The following is a 16202-nucleotide window of genomic DNA, read 5'->3' as shown; positions in this document are numbered from 1 at the left end:
ATTTGCTTAAAATGTTTGATTACAATATTTTATAGAAATCATATTTTAAAGGAGATTATTCTCATGTCAGTTAGTTTTACAAGTGATTTTCAAGCAAACCACGAGTTATGTTTTAAACGCATGCGTGTGCGAGAAGTTTGTTAAAAAGCTATTTATATGTGCGGCATGCGTTAGTATCTTTAAAGCCATGTTTTTATATATGTTATACTTTACATGCTTTAAAGAGAAAGTCATTTATGACTAGTTTTACTTAAAACGCGATATCGAAGGACATTTGAGAAGGTATCCGCTCAACTAGATACCGAAGGACTTTGAGAAGATATCTATTGGTACTAAAGGATGTTTGAGAAGGTACCAAACCAACCAGATACTGAAGGACGTTTGAGAAGGTATCTGAACAGAAGTACTTAAGGTATGACAGTACTTAGTATGGCCACGTGCATGTAGGTAGAGTCAGAGATTGAGCAAAATGGTTCTCTCTTGACTAGTAGTTGGTGTTGGGATTGTTTTTACCCACAGTAGGGTTATCCTCAACTGAGAAACAGTTTTACTGTTTTATGATTAAAATACTTTATATGTTTCATGCTTGGAAAATGTTTATACTGCAGTACAAGTACTGTAGAAGCTTATATTTAAGTTAAACTATTTATTGAGATTTTGCATGAGAATCAATTATCTTTCTTAAATCACTCACTAGGCGCAAGCTCACCCTGTTTTCAAATGTTTTCCTTTTCCCCTCAGGTAGCGGTCGAATCCTCTGAAGATAGCTCTACATCTGCTCTGCTGCTAAAGGATAAAGAGATTTGTAACCCATCTGTTTATAGTTAGCTCAGGATTAAGATCGAGTTACCTAGGTCATCTAAGCAAAATAGTCAGTCTTAAACAGTAAACAACGTTATAAAGTAAGAGTGACTTATTTCTTAGTCCAATCTTACACAAACTCATTGCATAGGACACCCTGACTCCTCATGTCAATACATGAACGAATCAGGATCACTTCGTTTGTAGCACCTTACAACAAATTGTAAGAACTACAGAGTGAGCCGCATCCAATAGTGTTACCAGAATAAGACACTCAACCTTATTCATATACTATAGATCATTTTGACTATTTACTTGAACCCGATCCACTTTTCTGCCTCCACTTAAAGTTCAAATATTCAATAATAACCATGGATCTTAGTTTATTGGATTTAGACTTTATAAGTGTAATTTATAGATACAATAATCACTTTATTGAAGTAATGTCGAAGAACATCTTTATTGATAATAGAATGTTTAACTTTACAAACTGAGAGTTTTAGGATATACAACTCAACAATTTTAAATAATTATGAAGTAAAATTTTAAATAAATTTTAATAGTGAAGAAAAACAGTGGAACGTAATTAATAAAAATTCTTTTAATTATTTTTAATAAATAACATATATTAACACTAATAATGGAGAAGGAGTGTTTAGTAAAAAATTAAGGTTGAAAATGTAAATCTTGAAATTTAGAAACAAAATTGAAACAAAATTCAAATATCAATTTAATATTTTGAAATTTAAGATTAAATTGAAACCAAAATAAAAATTCAATGATTATGACTCTGTTTGATAACCATTTGGTTTTTAGCTTTTGTTTTTTTAAGTCTGGACACTACTACTATCTTATTTTGAAACTCTATTTGTAACCATTTGATTTTTAGTTTTTGTTTTTAAAATTTAAGTCTAGACACTATTACTATCTTATTTTGAAAATTAAAAAAAAGTAGTTTTTAAAAAATTATTTTGTTTTTAAAATTTAAATAAAAAATAAAATGACTAAAAATATAATATTTTAAAATCAAGAGACCGAAATATGCTTACCGATGAAAATGTAGTTTTTCCTCAAGAAAAACTTACTTTCGACATCAGGAACCTACATGTACATGTCGCACGCGAATTCTGCCGTCTCAAAATTTGGTTTTCGACTCACCGCTATGGCATCGTGTCAAATACCTAGACATGCACACACGTTACGAATACTAAGCAGATAAAGAGTAAAAAAAAAAAAAAAAAAGTTAAGCCAGGTGAGGAAAATACTTCGCAGTTCGCATCGCACCTCCACTAAGCTGCTGCAGCTGGATTTTAAGACCAGATTGCTTCCCATCACAATAAATTGGGAATTTGGCGCGAAATGAAGGGTGCTAGAACAGGAACAACAGGAAGGATGGATCTGGATGCAGGTCCCTCGGAAAATACACAACGTTGGGCGAGGTTTGTAGCCACATGCTTGATTGGAGGGGTAGTGATCGGGATATCACTACTGGGCTTACATTTTGGGGCTCCTCATCAGCCGTCGCTGAGGATATGGAGGAGGAAAAAGAAGCCCATTCGCGTATACATGGATGGATGCTTCGACATGATGCACTACGGCCATTGCAACGCCCTCCGTCAGGCTAGAGCCCTTGGGGACCAATTGGTCGTTGGCGTCGTTAGCGATGCTGAAATAACCGCCAACAAAGGCCCTCCTGTTACTCCTCTTAACGAAAGGTCGTCTTATCTGATTTTTCTGTTACTCCTCTTATCCCTTCGGCCCTTTTAGCCTTGCTGTGAACGTGTGTGTTTGCACGTCTACCCCATCTCTAGCCCCTGTCTTATGCGACTTGTATAATTTATCTTATGTCTTTCTAGCAAACAAGGATAGATTTCTGAATTTCAGTTTCAATGTATTTCGCCATGAACGTAGTCTTCATGTAATTTTCCATATTTGGAGAATAAAAGTTGTTACATACTTAACAATTATATATGTTTTAGGATGATTATGGTCAATGCTGTTAAATGGGTTGATGAGGTTATTCCGGATGCGCCTTATGCCATAACTGAAGATTTTATGAGAAAGCTATTTGACGAGTACAAGATAGATTATATCATTCATGGTGATGACCCTTGTGTTCTACCTGACGGAAGTGATGCTTATGCACTAGCTAAGAAGGCAGGTCGCTACAAGCAGATCAAGCGTACGGAAGGAGTTTCAAGCACGGATATTGTAGGTTGGTATTTGACTGCTATTTTTATTACACATCATGAGACAGGTTCTTCGGTAACTGTTGCCACTTTGTTTTCTTATCTCGAATGACTTTTGTTGCTCATTATTTTTTTTCCAAAGAAAGTCAGACTTGTCGAATGCTCTCTAGCCTAGTTTGTTGCATTTTGTTTTTTTTAGAAAAATGGAACAAAATAACAATCACAATGGAGAATTTCATTTACTGTATAAATTATCAAAAGATGAAACAACGTCTTCTGTTTAACATTTTACTGTACTGCGAGTAGATAAAGTTGCTTATAAATTTTTGGACTAAAGAGATCCATAAGCCATACTAATTATCAAAATCTGGAAAATGTAATATGCTTTCTTTTCATTCAAATTTACTCACGTCTACAAGTTTGATCCTCATTTTAGTGCTAGTTGTTTTCTTTGAGTTGTATTATGGTGGAGCCAAAAAACCTCAGGGTAATGATAAAAGAAGTTGTACAAAAGGGAGAGCCTTAGCCATTATATATAGGCTTAGCTCATGGGTTAATGGGATTCAAATACAAGGATGGTTAATTAAAACTTCCCATAGTAACTATCTAACAATCTAACTAAAAAAGTAAAATATCTAAGGTAGAATTACAAAGAGAGATCCTAAAATTTTAACACCTAACAAACCATACTACATCTGGTTCCCTCTACATAAAATGAACAATTTCTCTCCCCCTCTACATAAAATGAACAATTTCTCTTGAGTTTAAACACTACTAAGCTCATTGGAAGGAAAATAGGTTGATAGATCACAGGAGATTAAGGTGTTGGAAATGTTATAGCCTTCTGGAAACTCCACACATAAACATTGGTGCTAATCCTTTGAAGAATTCTGCAGGGGCAGTGATGTACAGCTAGCTATATAAAGCTGATAGTTGTTAGTTGTTTACAATTACTGTTTTAAAATTTAGTTAGACAGCTTGTTAATAATTAGTTGGACATTTGTAAGTTGTTCTGATAACTGCTTGTAATAAAATTTTCCTATAAATAGATATCACCTCCCCCCACAGATAAGTCTTTGGTTTACACCAAATTGATATCAGAGCGCTCCAAGATTCCAGACAAATTGTGGGAAGAAGAGGCTCCCACCCGAGAGAAGGAGACAACCCACAACAAGAACAAGAGGCAGAGGACACAACCGTCCTCTTTCCAAGAACCACGACGTCATGCTTGCTGTTTGGCGAGGATTCGTTGGAGGGAATTCAAGAAACATTGACTGCTATTCCAGAATTGATAGTGCACTTTCAAGAAGGATGGAGTTCGTCGAAGCACCACCTCCAGATGATGAAGAAGGTCTAGCCTTCAACCGGTATGGTGCAAGAAGGGGAAGGTGTGGCCGGAGAGGATCAAGATGAATGGAAAATCTTCAAGAAATACCTCCAAAGACAGCAGCAAGAGTACTCAAGAAGGCAAACCCACAGCATCTGCTTGGGAAGCATCCATGAGCGAGAAGCCCAATGCTGTGAATAAGGCAGTAAACCAGTCAAACCCACATTCCTTAGCTAAAAGGAAGGATAAAGAGGCCTAAGAAGGGGTTGAGGAACAAAAGACAGAAGTTGTGAATAGGAGGAAGAAGCAGAATCCTTATAAACGGCCTTCCTTGGGCAAGTGCTTTCGGTGTGGCCAAGCTGGCCACCTTTCCAATTCATGTCCCCAGCACAAGACTGTTGCCTACTTAGAAGATGAGGAAGAAAATGTGTTTGAGGGTAGTCAAAATAGTGAAGATGAAGCAGAATTTATTGAATTGGACGAAGGAGATAGGGTTTCTTGTGTTCTACAAAGGGTCTTAATCACCCTAAAGGGAGACACCAATCAACAAAGACATTGTCTTTTCAAAACTAGATGCACTATCAACAAGAAGGTATGCAACGTGATTATTGATAGTGGGAGCACCAAAAATTTTGTTTCGAAAAAGCTAGTGTCTACTCTAAACCTCAAGGTGGAAGCTCATCCTAGTCCTTACAAGATTGGGTGGGTAAAGAAAGGAGGTGAAGCCCAAATAGTTGAAATTTGCACTATTCCACTCTCAATTGGGAGTGGATATAAAGATCAAATAATTTGCGATGTAAGGAGATGGATGTTTGTCACATACTCTTAGGGAGGCTGTGGCAATATGACACTCGAGCCTTGCACAAGGGGAATTCCAGTGGATGGATAAAAAGGTGGTATTACTCCCTTTGAACAAGAAACTTGAAGATGGAGTGAAAGAAAAGAAAGGGGACAACAAGCATTTGTTTACCACTGGGAGTGGCAAATCATTCTTGAAACAAAGGGAGATTGATATCCTAGGATGTGTTGTTGTTGAAAAGTCCATGAAGGCACAAACCGAAGAAGTTCCAAGGGTGGTGCAAGAGATATTTGCTGAATTCCCTCAGCTAATGAGAGAACCCGAGGGACTGCCTCCTATGCGAAACATTCTGTGCCAAATTGATCTGCTTCCAGGAGCTACTCTTCACATTTACCTCATTACCGAATGAGCCCTAAAGAATATGAAATATTGCATCAACAAATAGAAGAATTAGTCAAAAAAGGTCACATCTGGTCGAGCTTAAGCCCATGTGTGGTACCAGCCCTTTTAAGGCCTAAGAAGGATGGTAGTTAGAGGATGTGTGTCGATAGTAGAGCCATCGACCAGATCACTGTGAAATATCGCTTTCCCATACCACGAATTAGTGATTTGCTTGTCAACTTGGAGAAGCATTGATCTTTTCCAAGGTAGAGTTGAGGAGTGGTTACCATCAGATTCGAACTAGGCTGGGTGATGAGTGGAAAACGACCTTCAAGACCGATGAAGGGTTGTTTGAATGGCTTGTCATGCCGTTCAGACTATGAAATGCGCCGAGTATGTTTATGAGACTCATGAACCAAGTACTACAATCCTTCTTAAACAAATTTTTTGTGGTCTATTTTGATGACATTTTAGTGTACAACAAAACTATAAAGGATCACATACAACACTCGAAGCTTGTTCCAAGCTTTATTAGAAGGGGAATTATTCATCAATCATAAAAAGTGCCTTTTCCTTGTAAAAGGTGTTACAAAAAGGATTATGACCAAATAGAGTAAGATCACAATTAAAGTAGATTGAAAATAATAATAATGAAGAAGAAGAATGGAGAGAACAACATAGTAATATTACGTGGAAAATCCCTTAAACAAATTTAGGGTAAAAACCACGGGTAAGGATAGAAAATTCCACCATAAAAATAGGAGTTACAAACTTTCTTTCTTATAGAGGAACATCAAACTCTCTTCCAAGAACAAACTCTCTCTATTTTATCTCACTCACTTGTTGGAGAATTTTGGGAAGGTTTGGCAACCATGGGTCTTCACCTATTTATAGCCCAAAGAAACTTGGCCATCAAGCAAATCCAATGGCTCAAAATTGTTCTTGATAGATGTGAAGGATCCAATGGCTCCAATTGTCCTAGAGATATGTGAAAGATCTAATGGCCACGAATTGATCTTGCACAAAGTGTAAGATCCAATGGCCAAAAATTGTCTCAAAGAAACTTCTTGAATAATAAATAAGCTTCTTGAAAATTTTTGATAATTATCCAACAATCTTTCACTTTCTTGAAAAACTTGCAATTAGGAGATGTTTATTCTTGAGGTATGCTGATGGTGTGAATGGGTATCGCTTGTGGGATCCCATTGCCGACAAGGTTATCATCGATAGGGATGTGTCGGATTTTGGATCCAGCTTTGTAGTTTCTTGGGCATTGTACATTATGTACATCGGACTTCTAAATATATGGAGGTTCGAATAATCAGCCGGTCCACATCTGCATTGGTGTCTTCAATTCAGTTGTAGTTGATGGAGCACGGTTCACTACATAAAAGGCGGTATTTGACTGCTTCTGCCTAGAAATTTTTCTCCAAGCCTATAGCTCCCAACATTGCTCTTGTTCTCTCTAACAAGGTTATGTTTATCCGCTTTGCCACTCCATTTTGTTGAGGAGTGTGAGCAGTAGTGAACTAGCTCTTAATGCCTTCTTGATTGCAAAATTGTGCAAACTCGTTGCTTGTATATTCTCCTCCATTATTTTTCCGCAAGCACTTAATCTTACCAGATTGAAGTTCTACTTGAGCTTTGAATACTTTGAAGACTAAACACACATTTGCCTTTTTCTTGATGGGATACACTCAGCACCTTCTGTCTATAAAGGACACAAAGTACCTTGCTCCTCCTAGAGATGTAACTGGTGCTTGTCACACATCAGAATGAACCAATTCTAGAATCACTTTAGTTCTAGAATTTGATATATTGAACTTTAAAATAGTGTTGCTTACTTGTAACACAATGCTCACAAAAAGGTAAAGACACCTTAGGGAGCCTGCAAGTAGATTTTGCTCTGCAAGAACTTTTAATCCTTGTTCAGACATGTATCCAAGTTTCTGATGCCACATCATCGAGAGCCTTTTACTTGAACTACTTGAAGCAACTGATGATCCTCCTTGCCAAGTTTCTCCTTCCAACATGTACAAGTTTGCATCCACCTTTCTTCCTTTCATAAGTACTAGCGCACCTTGAATCACCTTCATGATTTCCTTCCCAACTACAACTTTGCAATCAAGTTCATCAAGTTGACTTAATGAGTACAAGTTCTTTTTCAAGCTTTCTACATGTCGCACTTGTTGAATCGTGCGAACTGTATTATCATGGAACTTCAAATTGATAGTTTCACTACCGACAATCATCAAGGCATGTTCATTACAATTGAACACAGATCCTCCAGAGGCAAGTTCATAATAATGGAACCATTCTCAACGAGAGGTCATGTGATAAGTGGCTCCTGAGTGGAAGAACCATACATTAGCCATTCTTTTCTTGTCTTTCATAGTTGTCACTGCTTCACAAGACAAGACACCATCTTCATCTAAGGTGTTTGCTACATTTCCCTGAGGATTGGAATCTTTCTTGTTTAGATTCCAACAATCCTTCTTCAGATGTCCCTTCTTTCCACAATTGTAGCACTTTGTGATTTTGACCTTCCTTGAATTTTGCTCCCATTTGAGCCATATTCCGTTGATCTGCCTCTTGCACTGCCAAGGCTGTTGTGAACTTACCAAGTTATCTTCTTTGTTCTTACGTCGATTTTCCTCTTCCAAGACAGCAGCTGCATATTATCAAAGCTTAGATAGTCGGTAAGAACATTATTTGACAAGTTGATCGTATGAATTAGGGAGCCTTTAAAGTAGAAGTTCAACACGTTCATTTGACTCTATTTTATGATCCAACGATGTGAGTTGAAAAAATAGAGTATTTAACGTGTTCATATGCTCTGTCATTGAAGTGAATTTTGACATCTGAAGAGCATACAACTTCCTCTTAAGGAAAATCTCGTTGTGAAGTGATTTGGTCTCATACAATTTTGTGAGGTGGTCCTAAATCTCCTTTGCGGTTTTCTTCTCCTCAATGCTTGGCAATACATCATCAGCTAACGCTAAATGAATGTTTGCCATAGCATTTCCGTCCATCTCGTTCCATCTTTTATTATCTATGATCTTCGCTGGCCTCTCATTGATGGCTGCAAGGCAATTATCTTTTCTCAAGAAAGCCTTCATCTTCAACTTCCACAACAAGAAATTAGTTCCCTTGAACTTCTCAATCTTGAACTTTGCTGCCTTTACTTCTATCACGAATTGTAAACAATCCTCGATCGTGCCTTTTAATTCAAGTGAAAAATATCTTACTTCTTTTAATTCAAGTGAAAAATATCTTACTTATTTTCTGATGTGAAGGATCCACTTATTAGTGGCAACCACAGAGCACACGATAAGTAGATATTAACACCCAAAACCAAACCAGTCTCTGATACCACTTGTTACAAAAAGGGTTCTGACCAATTAGAGTAGGATCGTAGCTAAAATAGATTAAGAATAATAATCATGAAGAAGAAGAATGGAGAGAGTAACACATAGTGATTTTACATGGAAAATCCCTAAACAAATTAGGGTAAAAGCTACGGGCAAGGATAGAAAGATTCCACTATAAAAATAGAAGTTACAAACTTTCTTTCTTATAGAGGAATACCAAGCTCTCTTACAAGAAGAAACTCTCCCTATTTTATCTCTCACTTGTTGGAGAATTTTGGGATGGTTTGGCAACCATGGGTCTTCACCTATTTATAGCCCAAAGAAACTTAACCATCAAACAAATCCAATGGCTCGAAATTGTTCTTCAATTGTCCTAGAGAGATGTAGAAAGATCTAGTGGCTATGAATTGATCTTGGACAAAGGGTAAGATCCAATGACCCTAAATTGTCTCAAAGAAATTTCTTGAATAATCAACAAGCTTCTTGAAAATTTTGATAATTATCCAACAAAAGGTTGTACAAAAGGGGGAGCCATGACCATTATATATACAAGGATGGTGAATTGATATTAACCATAGTAATTTACCAACAAGCTAACTAATGAAATAAAATAGCTAAGCTAAAATGCTAGATTACAAAGAGAGCCCCAACATTTAAACACCTAACAAACCGTACGGCATCATATTGCATTCAGCTTCTTGATTGCTTTATCCTGTTTGAATAGTCTTTTTGATAATATCATATCATTTACAGGTCGCATGCTCCTCTGTGTAAGAGAGAGATCTATTAGTGACAATCAAAATCATTCATCATTACAAAGACAATTTAGTCATGGTCACAGCCAAAAACTTGACGATGGTGGATCTGGAACTGGAACTCGCATCTCTCATTTCTTACCAACTTCTCGTAGAATTGTTCAATTTTCCAATGGGAAGGTTTGTACTTCTCTTCAATGCTAGTTGTTTGAATCACTATGGGCAACTGTATGTGCCTCTCTCTGAAATTTCATTATATGTTAAGCTCTTACTAGTATGGTTGTGGTGCCAAGACGAATGACAACAATGTATTACAGTACTTAAAATGATGGCCTTCAACCAGCATTAAATACTTGCCCGAGAAGACCAAAAATAACCTTAGATAAACAATAAAAGAGTCAAGAAATTGTTAACAAGTCTATGCAAATCAGCTTTTTGCTTATAAGAATTCTTCTTTCTTCTCCAACTGGGCAGCAACATCTTTGTGCTAGGTGGGTCAATGGCCGGTTATGGTAAGCCATCTTCAGTATCATGGTCCCTTTATATGGGAAGCCATCTTCAATATCTTTCTTGCAGCCTGTTATGGACAAGATTGAAAAACGACTACACTTTTGGCAAAACAACCATCTTTCTAAAGGAGCTAGATTGACACTCTTGAATGCTACGTTATCCAATCAACGAATTTACTTTTTATCCCTCTACCATGTTCCATTTAAAGTGGCAGAGGGCCTAGATAAGTGTTTTAAAAATTTTCTGTGGTCAGGATATAGGGGCAACAAATTATGCCACCTCATGAAGTGGGATAACCTTAAGAAACCCTTGGAAGAAGGGGATGGGGATCATTGACATAAAGCAACAAAATAGGGCCCTCCTTGCAAAATGGATTTGCCATTTTTATCATGAAAAGGATGCCCTCTGGAGAAATCCGATTAAACCCAAATTTGGTTCTCATCACTTTAATTTGAAAGCTCCTTAAAATCGACATACATCCACAAGAAGTCCTTGGAGTTACATACTGAAACAGAAAGACCTTGCTTGTGGTAATATTCAATGCAACATTGGCAATGGTTCTTCTACAGCCTTTTGGCATGACACTTGGATTGGGGATGACACCCTTAAGCAAGAAATTTCCCAAGCTTCTTCATCTTGCCTCTGTGGAAGATGTTTGGAATTCTGAACAATGTACTTGATCCTTAAATTTTGGAAGACACCTCAAAGATGATGAGATTTTAGAGTGACACATGGACTTGGAAGCTTGATACTAAAGTTTTTCACAAAATCATTATACACTCCTCACCTCAAGTGGACTCTCTACAGCAAAGGATTTGTACAAGAAGATTTAGAGCTGCTCCTGCCCCAAACGAGTAAATTCCTTTTGTTGGAAGTCACAAACTCGTCTTAATGCTATGGATAGACTCCAGATTCGTTACCCTTGGCTCAACACATCTCCATCTTGGTGTTGCCTCTGCGGCTCTGCCAAACCAACAATGAATCCATCCACCATTTATTTATTTATTTTTGAAATGGAAATAAAACTTTTCATTGACATAATGAAAAGAGGCTAATGCTCAAAGTAAAAAATAGACGATTAGAAGGTGCACCCGGACATCTCAACTAGATTGACACCCCCTTAGCACCCACATCATCTCCAAGTAAAGTATCCAAACAACAAATTACAAAGTATCCGACTACAATGGACAACAAGAAAACTGTTAAAACAACTGGTAGACTCCACAAAATACTCCGAACTAAAACCTAACAGCACCTAAACCCGTACATCACATGATAAAAAGTAAATAAACAAAAATTAACAGTCTTGCTTAAGAAATGAGCTCCAGTTTAAGCTTATGTCTTGCACTGAGTATTCTTCAAAGTATTTGGATAGATAACACCATGAGGAAGCGTTAAGCCTTGCTATCTCGAAATGATCTTTGCCAATGAGTTACTTTATCATGGAAAACTCTTTGATTTCTCTCGAACCACAAATCTGTTAACAATGCTTTGGCTGCATTATTCCAAATCAATTTGGAACCTGACTTCAGCAGAGGACCCACCAGAATCTGCAAAATATTATCTCGAAGGGAGCTGCCAAATACCCAACTTGTGCCGAAAATCTTTAAATAAGCTCTGCCAACATTTAGCAGCATAGGAACAATAAAAAAATATATGCTGCTGGGTTTCGCTTGCTGTCATATAGAGAGGGCACATTGTAGGAGACAAACAATGGAATGAGAATTTCCTTTTGTAATACCTCCGAGCAATTAAAAGATCCAAAAATCATTATCCAAATCGTTATGTTAACATGACGCGGGCTCTTGGTCTTCCAAATTGCCTTTTCCAATCCTCTTTCTAGTGGGGATGAAGTTTGGAGGTGATTGACCAATGGTTTGACCGAGAAAGATCCCCTGGATCCTATTGACCAAAAGCGTTTGTCGGGGCTGTCCAACACCTTTTTCCCAGATATCAACCCAATAAGATTCTGGAATTCAACCAGCTCATCATCCTTCAGGAGTCTTCGGAAGAAAGCTGACCATGAAAAATGAATGCTGTCCCAATATTCTGCTATAGAACCTTGTGGCTTAAGGGAAATCTTGAAGATTTTTGGGAAGAGCACGTTCAATGGCGGCTTGTCAACCCAAGGGTCCAGCCAAAATCCGATTCTACTACCTTTACCAAGCTTGTAGACTGCTAAACCTTCAACTTTTACCCAAGCTCTTGATATACTAATCCAAGGATTTCGAAGGCTTAGACTAGATTTTCCAGCTGTGTGCCAATTAAACAAGTCTTTTCCATGTATGCTTCTGATGACTTGATGCCAAAGGGAGTTTTCTTCGTTGAAGTATCTCCAACCCCATTTGGCTAATAGCAAGTTTTTCACCTTTGAACCGCCAAGGCCCAATCCTCCATCCACCATTTATTCTTCAATTGCCCCTTTACAAATGGGATTTGGTTGGGATTATTTACAGCTTTTAATTGGTATGTGGTTTCCCCAAGTGCTACTTAATGTTGGCTCCGTTTTCTATTCATTGATCTACCTTTCAAAGTCTCAAAAGAACACTTATGGATTAACATAATATCTGCAGTTTTGTGGAAGGTTTGGGACGAAATAAGTGCTCGAATCTTCTAGAATAAAAACAAGACTTCAAAGGATTTTATAGACTTCGCCATCTCTAATGTTTTTGTTTGGTGTAAAGATATACAACCAGTGTTTTTAAATGCCCAAGGCGCCTTAAGGTGCAATGGTCCTCTGGAGCCTAGGCGTAAGGCGCACAAAAAAGCGCGGATTTTTTATTATTTTTTTTTTTTTGTGAGGCGCACTATATATAAAAATATTACATTAAAAAGAGAGTATAATTGAAGGGAAATATGGAAAAAAGGACCCAAAACACAAGAAATTTTGCATTTAGGTTTGATAAACTTGATCCTTTTAGTTAATAAAGAAGGAAAATCCTTAATTATTACTATTTTTTTAAAAATAATTGAAAAGCTCCAAAGCGCAGGGTTTTGATCCTTGGGGCTTCACAAAAGGCGTGCGCCTAAGGCATGCCTTATTTTGTGAGCCTCGCTTTTCCAAGGCAAGGTGCCAGACCTGCGTCTTGGGTCTAGGCACGCGCCCAAGAGGGCTTTTTAAAAAACTGTATACGATTATAAAAAGCCATAGTTTTTTTTCTTATTGCAAATTTTTTTTTTGAAAGGGAAACAAGTCTTTTTTATTCATATAAATAAAAGAGTCTAATGCTCAAAGTACAGGAGTTATGTACTTGAAACATAAATTCTAAGATCTAAGGATCAGGAGGTACACCCGAACATATCAACTGGGTTGACACCCACTTAGCACCCTCATCATATCCAACAAACTAACTCAATGATCAATGCTAAAAAGGAAACCTTACAAAGAAATAAAAGAGATACAAGAGACAACGTTCAACCAAAACTTCTTTAACGAAAAACCAAAGACAGAAAAACGATAGCAATATCCTAAGACAAGACCACACTATGCTGTAAAATAGAATCCAACAGCTTCCAGCTTCAGTCAGTCATCGAGTATGAATGCCTGCCAATTTAAGCTTATATCTTGTAAAGAGTAACCTGCAAAGGTTTTAGAAAGAGAGCACCATAATGAATTATTGAGTCTAACAGCCTCAAAACGAGCAAACCAAGGAGTTTTCTTATCTTGGAACACTCTTTGATTTCTTTCAAACAATAGTTCAACAAGCAAAGCTTTTACTGCATTAGTTCACAACAGATTTGGAGACTTCTTGAAGAATGGCTTTATAAGAATCTGCTGCACATTGTTCTTGAAAACATTATCAAAGACCCAATGAATATTGAAGCCTTCAAAAAGAGATCTCCAACAATTAATGGCATAGGCACAGTCAAAGAATATGTATTGGAGGTCTTCCCCTTCTAATTTGCATAAAGCACCGATTGGGAGACAAATGATGAGAAGGCAACTTTTGTTGTAAAATTGAAGAACAGTTAAGTGCCCCAAATAGCATGATCCAAACTGTAATATTCACTCTCCGAGGACAATTGGACTTCCATAATGCTTTCTGAAGGCAATTATCGAGTGGTGAAGCCAAGGAAAGATGCTTGACCAATGATTTTACTGAGAAGGAGCCACTAGCTTCAAGGGACCACGAACGTGAATCTTGGCAATTCTTTAACTCTTTCTTGGAAACAATGATTAGCAAATTTTGGAAATCTATAATCTCTTCTTCTTTTAAGAGTCTTCTGAAGGTGATGGACCAAGAATAAGTGTGATGATCCCAATGATTCGAAACTGAACCATTTGGGTTTATGGCTATTCTAAACAAGGACGGGAAGTTGTTCTTAAGGGGGATTCTATCTACCAAGGGGTTAAGCCAGAAGGCTATTTTGCTGCCATTTCCTAATTTATAAGCTGCCAGCACTTCCACTTTCATCCACGATCTTGAAATACTTACTCAAGGGCTACGAAGACTACACTTAACCTTTCCTGAAGTGTGCCAATCAAAGAGACTTCTTCCATGAATACTTTTAACAACTTGACTTCAAAGAAAAGTATTTTCGGCATAAATCGCCATCCCCACTTAGTTTTTTTTTTTTTTGAACAAGAAACAAACCACTTCATTAAGATAATGAAAGATGTTACAAGTGAAAGGAAGGAAACAAACATAAAGTGCAAAAACAATCCAATACACTAAAAAGCACAAAAAGGATCAGCAAATGCACCAGGACATCTCAACTAGGTTGACACCTCCCTAGCATTCTCATCATCTTCTAGAAGGACTAGAATCCATAGCTAAGTACAAAATGAAGAGGACCTTGCAAATGACAAAGCTTACAACCGAAGGATAAACTGAAAATTAAATTGAAAATAATAACCATCACTATTCCCACTTAGTTAAAATGCCAAGTTTCTAGCCTTCAATCCTCCTAACGCAAGGCCTCCATCTTGCTTTCTAGAGACAATCTCCCATTTCACCAAGTGATTTATCTTACCACCTTTGTGGCCCTCTCAAAAGAAATTCCTTATGATTATTTCTAGAATTGAGACCACCTTTTCTGGCATAAAAAAGGAAGGCATATAGTAAGTTGGTAAATTAGAGAGAACTGATTTACAAAGTGTTGCTTTTCCTCCTCTCGACAAGTTATACCTTCTCCATTTGTCCAATTTGTTCTGCAATTTATCAATTACCGGCTGCCAAAACTCTATTTTTTTAGGGTAGCCGCCCAAAGGAAGGCCGAGGTATGAAAAAGGGAGGTGCTCTATTTTACAATTTAGCCTTGAGGCTACTGTCTGCAGCTTGTCTTCAATATTAATTTCACAAAGAGCAGATTTTTCCCAATTAATTTTCTGTCTGTAGCACCACTCAAAAAGTCCAAGAGTTTTTCTAAGGTTATCAAGCATTTCATCATTATATTTGTAAAACAACAAAGTGTCATCTGCAAATTGAAGAATGGAAGCATGAATATTATCTTTTCCTACCACAAAACCTTTATACTTCCCTTTTTCGTGGATTCTGGCAATCAAAGTGTTTTAAACTTGCTAACTAAAAGAAATAGGAAAGGAGAGAGGGGGTCCCCTTACCTAATTCCCCTTGTAGCCATTATTCTTCCTCTTGGTCTTCCATTAATGAATATGGAGAATCTTGGGTTAGAAATACAACCCATAATCCAAGTAATCCATCTGGGGTGGAAGTTTTTTCCCTGAAGAACTTTTTCAAGAAACTCCCAATCTACTCTATCAAAGGCTTTTTCAAGATCAAGTTTTAAAATCCAACCTTTTTTCTTCTTGGCTCTATACTCCACTGCCTCATTTGCTATAAGAACTGGGTCAAAAATTTGTCTACCTTCAATGAATGCACTTTGTGTAGGGCCTATTAAACTTGGCATGATCTTTTTAAGCCTTTCCACAAGAACTTTGGCTATTATCTTATAGACAAGAGTGGTTAAGCTGATGGGTCTGAAATCCTTTACAAAGACTGCATCCTCCTTCTTTTGAATTAAGCAAATAAAATTCTCTTTGACACATGAATTAAGCTTCCCATTATGATAAAACTCTTCAAATATGTCCATAAGACTGTCTTTTAGCAA

At 37.2% G+C, this 16202-nt stretch overlaps 1 protein-coding gene across 1 annotated transcript in view; it reads left to right on the top strand.

The window, feature by feature from the left end:
- The first annotated feature begins 2016 nt into the window (after positions 1-2016).
- Positions 2017-16202, top strand: part of LOC150032754 (ethanolamine-phosphate cytidylyltransferase-like) — a 44033-nt gene continuing 29847 nt past the window's right edge. Inside the window, exons 1-3 of the mRNA XM_090306595.1 lie at positions 2017-2516; positions 2781-3016; positions 9622-9803. Coding sequence (XP_090162721.1) covers positions 2161-2516; positions 2781-3016; positions 9622-9803 — 774 coding nt within the window. The 5' untranslated portion in view covers positions 2017-2160. The remainder of the gene's footprint in view (positions 2517-2780; positions 3017-9621; positions 9804-16202) is intronic.

Source organism: Benincasa hispida, chromosome 11, assembly GCF_027475165.1.
Source record: "Benincasa hispida cultivar pf3 chromosome 11, pf3_genome.v1.1, whole genome shotgun sequence".
NCBI classification, from domain to species: domain Eukaryota; kingdom Viridiplantae; phylum Streptophyta; class Magnoliopsida; order Cucurbitales; family Cucurbitaceae; genus Benincasa; species Benincasa hispida.
Note: the sequence above shows the minus strand (reverse complement) of the source record. Positions and strands in the feature narration are given on the sequence as shown.